General features: G+C 36.5%; 2 protein-coding genes across 2 annotated transcripts; both read left to right on the forward strand.

Annotated features, from left to right (window-relative positions):
* On the forward strand, positions 1–5006 carry LOC101301849. The gene is made up of 9 exons (XM_004294310.1): positions 1–284; positions 462–613; positions 1188–1300; positions 1624–1702; positions 2514–2542; positions 2949–3042; positions 3204–3293; positions 3423–3600; positions 4516–5006. Exons 2-9 carry the CDS (start codon positions 470–472, stop codon positions 4911–4913), a joined length of 1125 nt encoding a protein of 374 aa, XP_004294358.1. The 5' UTR covers positions 1–284; positions 462–469; the 3' UTR covers positions 4914–5006.
* A 697-nt stretch (positions 5007–5703) lies between these two features.
* On the forward strand, positions 5704–8705 carry LOC101302142. Its single transcript, XM_004294311.1, has 5 exons — positions 5704–5809; positions 6477–6600; positions 7306–7545; positions 7785–8075; positions 8391–8705. Exons 1-5 carry the CDS (start codon positions 5733–5735, stop codon positions 8667–8669), a joined length of 1011 nt encoding a protein of 336 aa, XP_004294359.1. The 5' UTR covers positions 5704–5732; the 3' UTR covers positions 8670–8705.
* Positions 8706–9229: the final 524 nt, after the last annotated feature.

Below are 9229 nucleotides of genomic sequence, written 5' to 3' on the forward strand. Positions count from 1 at the left end.
TTTCTACCTATTTGTGACCAGCGTATGCCTGTACCTAGAGATTAGTCTGTCTGTACCCGGGAACCTTGGTCCAAACTCCAGACACTCTTTGGGTCGATCCCGAACCAGCCAACCTAGACCTGGCCCAATAGTTCAATTAGGAACGACCCATAACTGAGGAAAAAACCACAATAAACCCAGCGAAACAAGGTCGCGCGGTTGACCTCATTCCTCTCTGAAAGCTCAGCTAGCTGTTGCTGCTCCTCTCACGCCAATAGGGATTCGTCTTCCCATTTGAGTTAAAGGTACCTGTTCTGGGTTATATTCTTTGGTTTTTTTATATTTGTGGGTTTTCTTCAGTTTCATTCTTTTCTGGGATTTCCTTGATGAATATTAAAAGTAATCGATGAATGTTGGAAGATTGTTGTTTCATGTTCAAGGGTGGTTGAGTTTATTGTGTTTTTTCTTTTTAATTGAAGCAGGGTACTTAATGGATTATGAAGCAGAAGCTTTTGAGGAAAAGTTGACGTCTTTGCTTGGTCAGCTCCGAGCTGAATGTGCCATACTTGAAAGAGTGGTCTACAAGAACAAGAACCAGCATAGACGTTCCTCCTACTTCCAGTACCTAATGAAGGTCTTCAAAAATTTCAAACCCTGTTTATAAATTTGAGTTCTTTCATGTAGAATTTTCCGTAGAGATTGACAAGCGAAGAGGGCAAACTAGTCGAAACAAGTAGATAAAATCTCTTCAAGATATGAAAGGACTAACAAAACAACGAGATAATAAAATAGTTAAAGGCATATGCAGTGGCAAACAAGTCAAAATTAGAAGATGAGAGCATTAGGGGATGGTCTTTTTGATAAATTTGAGCGTCTCTGAGGGAATGACCATGATTTGCCAAATTGTATTAGAATGAGTTACATTTCATACTTCGCTGTCTTTATAATTTGCCTCACCGTTTTCAGATAGAAAGGATGAGGAGAATTTTAATTTTGATTATTATTTCCACACCTTGTTTATTAGTTCTAAGTTCTAAGGTTATTGCTCTGTTGAATGGTAGCTGAGAGAATTGATTGAATGTAAAGAAAGAAAGGATTTGAATATAGATTGAAGTAAGCCAAATAGCAGCAATTGGATAATTTTAGGTTCCTAAGCTTATTTCAATCCATCTTAAGTTTTACTTTTTCTATGTATGTATGTAAATCAGGTCAGGAGGGATTTGAGACTATTACAATCAACTAAGTTGGAGGATATTTTGAGCTGTTGTTTCCAAAGTATCACTGGAAAGAGACCCAAGCAAAAAGTGCATCTATTAGAAAGGTAAAAAAATGAAATTGGAATTGTCATCACATGTGTCCTATATAGATAAAGCTTTCTCTTTCTGAAATAGGTAAATCACATTAGAGTGCCAAATGCTTTGAATTAGACGAAAGGTTATGGTGTAATTCTTCAAACGGAAAGCAACTGTAGTACATAATTGTATTTGATAAGCTTATAATAGCAAAATTTAGTTTTTCTTTCTAATAGGACGTCTTGCCTTCCTCAGTTTGGAAGCGTAAGATCTGTGCTTGATAGGGTTGGAAGTTTATCTGGCTTGACCACATTGATAATATTTAATCACTTGTCAAACCCGTTTGTCACAGTTTGAAGAGAAGAAAATGTGAAAGCGGAAAATATAATTTCATGGAACGACTTCTTGGAGCGGCACGTCTTCTATCACAGGTGTTTCTTGCATTATCATATGAATCCGGTGTGTCTCTGCAATTGGAATTTTAGTGTGGTTAACAATGTATTATTCGCTATCATATTCATGCAAGCAATGTTTGTTGCTGTCTGTTTGATATAACTGCTAAAACCTCTCAGGTTACCAATGTGCACATGCAGAATAATTTAATATCGTTGCACCATCATAATTGATCTCAATGGTAATTTGGTGTTCATGATTAGTTAATTATGATCTGATAACATGAACTATGGGCATCTGTCATGTTTTCTCTAATGTGTAAAGTTAAAAGCTAGATATACCTTAGAAGACAAGAACCATTTGTAAATTTCTTGACAAAAAGTTCCCAAGACCTTGATAATCTTGCACTCTCTCTAAGCCAATGAAATTCATTCTTCCTGAGTATCCAAAGAAGTGTATGACATGAGTGAATTCAAGTGTATTGTTATATGTTGTAGAATGTATCCTACAAATTATATATATAAGTATTGGTGGGAGATTGCTGTAAATTGAGTCTGTACCATGGCCAACTCGAATAAGTATGGATTTACTTTCATTACCATATATGGTGAATTGTTGGATGATAGGAGTCATAAGACAAGTCTTTATAATGTAACTGGTCCACTAATTACCTAAGTATAATCTTTCTTGAGCTCTGGATCCAAAACATAGTTTTGTCATGAAGTAGATCTTGGTGGAACTTAATCATGCAAATGATTTATAGCTGTTGTGTGGAAATGCTAGAATAGTCCAGCACTTGAACAATTTCATTATTTTGAAGTATTAAAATGTATTTTGTTTGTGTTGCAGATGGTTGAACCAATGTTGAAGGCAGCTATGTATCCTTTTCTATTGGTTACATGTAGAACATGTGCAACAGAATAAAAGATTTCCATATTTCGAAGGCCTCCTTGTTTCGAGTTTCTCCTGAACAGTAAGGCAGGGGGGATCCAAATCTCATTTATTACCTAAGTGTCATAATGCTGCAGTCTTCTCTATTTTATTTACCTTGTAGTCTTGGACTAATTGACATATGAAGACCACGGCTTTCCAGCAGACTATAAGAATTTTCGATGATATTAATTTTGTGATGTAGTATCTTTTTACACACCAAAAAATTTGTTCTTGCTTTTTGTTGCATCATGTTTATATGTTTTGCCTGTGTCGTTTCTGTAATACTTGGGTCTTCTAGCAACTATTTGAATTATGCTTTATGTGGATTTGTTACCCTTGACTTTTCTATAGTCAGATATCTACATTGCTGGCTCGATCTTTTTTCATGGGATTTTCTTTGACCATCTTAGCTTTGCTTGCACGACTTCGAGTTTTGGTTCAACAGGTAATTCCATGACCCTTCTCCAATACGTTTAAAGTTAATATGTATAGAGTATACATTGAGCCAATGGATTAATTTGACATGTAAGCTTGCCTGATCATTTATAAAATTTCAGAATCCCGGACATATCTGCTGAACTTCGTTTTATGGCTTATATTCTACAGATTCTGCTTGATGTTGTTTCAGTATTCAACATGGTTTCTTCTCTCTCCCAAAAGAAGCAATCGGTCAAAATAAATCATGAAGGAGTTGAGGTCAGCCCTTCTTTAGTTTGGAAATTATTGTCAATGCAATTTGATCCTAGATTCCTCTTTTATCTTTTCTTTATTTCTATCATTACTATTATTATTTGAAATATTTTATTTTCTGCACAATTGTTACAGGTCTTTAGGGAGTTTTACCCTACGCAAGAGGATTACATCACTCTGGACTGCGTGTGGAAAACAGATAAGTTTGAATTGGTTGAGAGGACACATAAGAGCCAGATTACAAGTCCTGGTGTGGATCTTTCTTTAGGGACATCATCTGTGCTTTATAAAAGTATTGACTCTTCCCTTGGAGGTTAGTGTATTTACCATCATTCATATTTTATCTTTTCTACATATAAGCATATGGCCTTCAGTGTTATCCTGGTTTGCACATCTCAATGTCCTTTTCTTTTCCTACCACTTGCACTGTTTTATATCTGAGGTGACATTTGCCGTATTTGTTTTTCCACCTGCATATCGTTGGTCGATGTTTAGTACTGTTTTTTCCATTTGGGTATGGGTATTCAGTAGGCTGATTATTTTACATATTGTTTTTCTTATTGTTCTGTTTTAGACGTGAAAAAAGATGAGCACTTGTTTGATAGCATGGTACTAAGAAATATAGTGGTTCTTGATTTAAATGGTTTGAAAGGCAACAATCTCTACTATGTAGCTTGATGTGCTACATTGTGAGTTATTCTTTAACCTCTTATGATGTTACTGACAACTGCTAGTTTAGGGGTTATGTCTTTATGGGATGGTTTACACCCCCAAATGTCAATCTACATTCTTTTCAGTAATACACTCGATGCAAGTTTGCAAAACATTAGTAGGTGTGATGTACAGTAACGAAGACAAATTAAAGGGTGTGTAGATTGACATTTGGGGTCTGTACACCTCCTTTAGGTATATCTTATAACAAATCTGTCAGTCTCCCTTCCTCGTAGAAACAAGATTCCTTTAGCTATCTAAACACTGGCAGAGAGACATAAATTTTGTTTTGCTGCTCGTCATACAAATCAATCCTATGCTGAAATTTTAGTTGTATGTGGCCTCTGTTATCCTAGAAAAGTTTTGTTTACTTACCACACCAGATAGAATCGAAGATAAGTAGCACCCGCTTACTTTAGAGTTGTATAACAAGTTAAGGCGTTAAATCATTGTTTACTGTAGTTTTATCACTTTATGTGTTATGTTGATTCTTTCTTGAACTTTTGGTTTGTGTTAGATGGGGAAATTATGTCCGAGAGTCCAGATGCAAACCATACTGTTGAGCACGATCAAGTTCAGGTCATGGAGAACAACATTGATCTTTTGTTTGGTCCATCCGATGGTGATGATGTAAAGCTGGTTGAACCTTGTGCGAAGGGTTCAAATATGGAAGACACTCCTAGCAAAGAGCTTTCCCAAGAAGTTTGCTTGCCACAAGTCCCTTCAAGTTCACAGGCATCGAAGCTGAAGTCTGGACCAGTTAAAGTCGCATTCATACAAATTAAAAAACCCATAACATCATCCGCTAATACATCTGGAATCCATTCTAGAGAAACTGACAACGTTAGCCAGAATAAGGAAGATCCATTGTTCAGCTTGCTTCCTAGTGCCAATGTAAAACATAATCTCTTATGAATAGCTTTCTGCTTCAGTGTATTCCTTGACATGAATGCCCAAGCATCCATCTTTAAAAGTTGTGTGGAGTATCAGCATCTCTCGGTAAGGCAAACTAAAGACCCTAACTCGAAATAATTCTAGGTTTCAGGATTGGTTTTTTTTTTCTTCTTCCTCTGAAATTTTCTATTATGAAGGCCATCTGCTGTGTTCTGGACTTCTGGCTATACTGCATAAGGCCATCCAAGCAAAGTCATATGAAAAATAAAATTTTACTGGTGTTTGAAAAAAATTATTCTTGTATGGCAATCTTTTTAACAAAGATCACAGCAAGTGGTCTATTGGTTGAGCGTATTGGTTCGGAAGCTTTACTCGTGTTTGAATCACGAAGCTGTCAAAGACTCGCACTCGCTACTGCTATCCACGGTTAAAACATTTTACATTCTTTGAATGATTAATTTATGGGCCTAGTAAACTTACAAAATAAATCTACAGTAACAATTTTATGTGACCTGTGATTCTGTGAAGTTGCCAAAATGGAAAGTACGGAAATAGAAATAAGCCCAAAGTAAGGCCTAATATGTACACGACAGAAGAAAACAGAAGCAAAGAGGCTTGGCTGAGATTTGTTTGGACTTTGGGGTGTTGGATTACTTGGGTGGTAATGCAACACTGATTGGTTTAACTGAGGATCATAGATATGGTGTGATGTGCGTCAAACAGGTCATTGAAAGCGACGCATTGGAAGAAGACCAAGACGATGACATTTCACTAGGATTGTTCTAGCGACTGATTGTTGTTACTGGAAAACTCCGAAAGCTCTGAAAGCAAAGCAGAGAAATGGTTCATGCTCTTTTACAAACTGCACCACTTCTCCTCCAGTTTTCTCGTCCAAATCCTCATGTCTCTTCCTGTAGGTACATACCTCACTGCCTATGACGTGTCAGGGTCTATGCTTTCCTTAATTGTTGCTTCAATTTGTTTCACATTCTTTCTGGTTTCCTGAGAAGAACTGATATTCTTGCTAAATTATTCTCCTTTTCTTTTCCGGGTATGTTTTTCACTTATGATTTTGTTGCAATTGCTCATTGATGATTTGGGTTTTCATGGAATTTCGTTATGCTCTACTTACTGGTGCTCAGGTAATGGAATGCAAGTGGTAGATCAGAATTGATTTTTTGGGTTTTGGGTGTTAGATAGATGTGGGGTTCGTTAGAAATTATAAGGACTGTGAAGTTTTATACTCTTTTTCCTTTGATCTAATGTACATTGTAAAATGTAAATGGTGGAGAAGCAAACTACAGTTAATATCTGAATGAAACAACTCTAAAATGTTTTAGACGCTAATATGTTTACAGTTGACACCATAGCTACAATGCAATTTGCATGTGATAGTTATAAGGATTGCAACCATTGCAGCTGACAATTGTGTATCTATGTTGATCTCTGTGGTCTGGTTTAACTGCAGTCTGCGGAACACAGTTGTTCAGTTTCTCTTGATCACTTCCTTCTCAAAAAGAAAAAAAAAAAAAGTTTCTCTTGATTACTTCAAATGCGATCATATTTTTTTGGCCTGCTTTACAGGGGAAAGCCTGGGAACATAGTGATGAATTGCTCTCCAGAGAAATCTATGAGCAACAGGCCAGTGACCATACATGTATTATCTGGGTTTGCAGCGTCTTTAGTACTTCTCTCTCAAATAAACCAGGTAAGTAGAGTCCAGCTCTCCTAGTGTTATTGAATGGTGCTAAGATTAGATGTAAATATTCTGACACACCAACTCTTCTTTAGCAATTTACCCAAAAACTAAAACCAGTATTTCTTTGTGGAAGTAGAAGAAGATTTATATTGGTTGCACGTATAAGCTCCGAAGAAGTATTCTTTTTTGAAAGTTGGTATATTACTTGGGTTGCATTGATTTATACATCCCTTTATATAAAAAGATTATAATCAGTTGTATGATCATTTCCTTGGGTTCCATTTACTTAGCTCGTGGCCAGAAGTACATAGAATTCCTCAAGTCTGGCTAAACCTACACCAGGAATAACTGTGTACCAAAATTGGTTTCAACCACCATTCTTGTAGATATATCATTCCGTTCTTTCACCCCCTTTCAGTCAACATTGGTATATGCATAAAATTAATCTTGCTAGTAGAGATGTTTGAGTTTTGTGTACTTGATTCTAAGTTTGAAACTTTGTATAATAGTGGTTACTCCTTTCTTTCAGTGCAATAGGTAACAACTTGGTTGAGTTAGATCAGGAAGTGTAGTAGATTTAGCTGTGGATTGATAGAGAAAGTTTTTGAAATTAGTCCACATTAGATTTCTGTACGGTAATGATAAAAAAGATTAGATACTTGTGCGATTGCAGGAGCTAGAGGAAACCTGATACCTTTTACGTCTTTTGAGCAGGCTGTTGCATCAGAAATTTACTTTCAAAGAAATACTTATGAGCTTGCAAATGCTGCTGACAAGACGGTGACTCTTCCGCTGGATAAGGGTTCTGATGAAGGAACTGAGAAGCTAATGATGATGAGAGGCATGACAGCAAACAATTTTGACCCCATTAGATATTCTGGAAGGTGGTATGAAGTGGCTTCACTTAAACGTGGATTTGCTGGGCAAGGTCAGGAAGACTGTCACTGCACCCAGGTAAATGGAAATGGTATGTGTAGTTTGAACTGAGACATGAAATTTTGAAATCTTGTGTCCGGAATAATTTTGATATGGAGAGGAATTTAGATTCTCCTATTTTCTGTATTGGACATGACTGCAGTCCCATTTCGTTCGACTCACCCTCAAGTTGCAAGAAAATTTAATACATGTTCTTTCAGTCAAAACCTTGACCACTTATTTCTGACTGTAAGAACATTTCAACTTACTAATGGCAGGGTGTATATACCTTTGATATTGAGAAGAAGGCCATCCAGGTTGATACCTTCTGTGTTCATGGGTCTCCTGACGGATATATAACTGGCATAAGAGGAAATGTTCAATGCGTTTCAGATAAAGATTTGGAAAAGAATGAGACAGATCTAGAAATGCAGGAGATGATCAAAGAGAAGTGTTTCCTCCGTTTTCCAACATTGCCATTTATCCCTAAGTTGCCGTATGATGTGATTGCAACTGATTATGACAATTTTGCTCTTGTTTCAGGAGCAAAAGATACAGGTTTCATACAGGTACTTGTCACATGACTTTCCATTTATGGTGATATACTGATATTACGTCATGTTATTTATAGAAGATTATGAACTCTAGTTACTTCTCTCAAAACTTAGTTGGACCTATACTCTCAATCTCAGAAGGCTCTATATCTCTTCTGAGGTTTCATATGGAAGTTAGGTTCAAATATTTTGAACACGGTGTACCTCTAAACCTCTAAATGCTACAAAAAGCTCTATGATGCAATTAGGAAGCAGAAATCGTCTCCAAATTTTGTATTTTGTCTTCCTGTTTTGGTGAATCGCTAAATTAATTATGGCATTACATTTCAGATATACTCCAGAACACCAACTCCTGGTCCTGAATTCATAGAGAAGTACAAATCATACTTGGCCAACTTTGGATATGACCCGACCAAAATCAAGGACACCCCACAAGACTGTGAAGTGATGTCGGACAGTCGGCTATCTGCAATGATGTCAATGACCGGAATGCAAAAAATTTTAACAAATGAGTTTCCTGATCTAGGATTGAAGCGCTCTGTTCAATTTGACCCCTTCACTAGTGTATTTGACACTCTGAAGAAGCTTGTTCAGCTTTACTTCAAGTAGTATCTCTCTTGTTACTTGTTTGTTCTGTTAATTCATGGGAGATTATGCAACTGTTCTTACTTCAATGTACAAAGTTGCTTCAGCCTTGTAAAGTGACTAGTGAAAGCACTTCCATTCTACTTGGGTTAAATTTCCTACTCCTAATCGGAGCAAGTAACCTAGTTTTAACTTTTAACTAATATCTTACTTTAATCTATTATAAACGTCCATGTTTTGGCGGTTATTATTCTTCCCTGTCTCTAGAGCTTGTCTAGGACATGCAGCAAGGTCTGGGGGTGGTCCAAGCTGATTTGTTCGCCATACAACCTATAATTTATGCGAAAAAAGTAGATTGAAATATGTATTGATTGACCCCGACTAAGAATGTAACCAACTAAACCTTAGTCGAGTTTGTAATAGCCTTTAGGCCTTTAGGTGTGGAAGTAGAACTCATACACCGGTGTTTCAATCACAATATATTCTTGATAGCTATAAGAAAGAACAGAAGCCCTCAGAAGTGATCGTGTAATCTCAATTAAAATATATATATATATATATATATATATATATATATATATAGA

The sequence above is a fragment of the Fragaria vesca genome, linkage group LG3 (genome assembly GCF_000184155.1).
Source record: "Fragaria vesca subsp. vesca linkage group LG3, FraVesHawaii_1.0, whole genome shotgun sequence".
Classification (NCBI taxonomy): Eukaryota; Viridiplantae; Streptophyta; class Magnoliopsida; order Rosales; family Rosaceae; genus Fragaria; species Fragaria vesca.

Coding starts and splice junctions, on each gene's coding strand:
- LOC101301849 (XM_004294310.1), top strand. CDS start 470: ATGGATTATGAAGCAGAAGCTTTTGAGGAAAAGTTGACGTCTTTGCTT. Junction 1,703..2,513: donor CGGCACGTCTTCTATCACAG/GTGTTTCTTGCA, acceptor TTTGTGTTGCAG/ATGGTTGAACCAATGTTGAA. Junction 2,543..2,948: donor CCAATGTTGAAGGCAGCTAT/GTATCCTTTTCT, acceptor ACTTTTCTATAG/TCAGATATCTACATTGCTGG.
- LOC101302142 (XM_004294311.1), top strand. CDS start 5,733: ATGGTTCATGCTCTTTTACAAACTGCACCACTTCTCCTCCAGTTTTCT. Junction 6,601..7,305: donor TTCTCTCTCAAATAAACCAG/GTAAGTAGAGTC, acceptor TCTTTTGAGCAG/GCTGTTGCATCAGAAATTTA. Junction 8,076..8,390: donor AAGATACAGGTTTCATACAG/GTACTTGTCACA, acceptor ATTACATTTCAG/ATATACTCCAGAACACCAAC.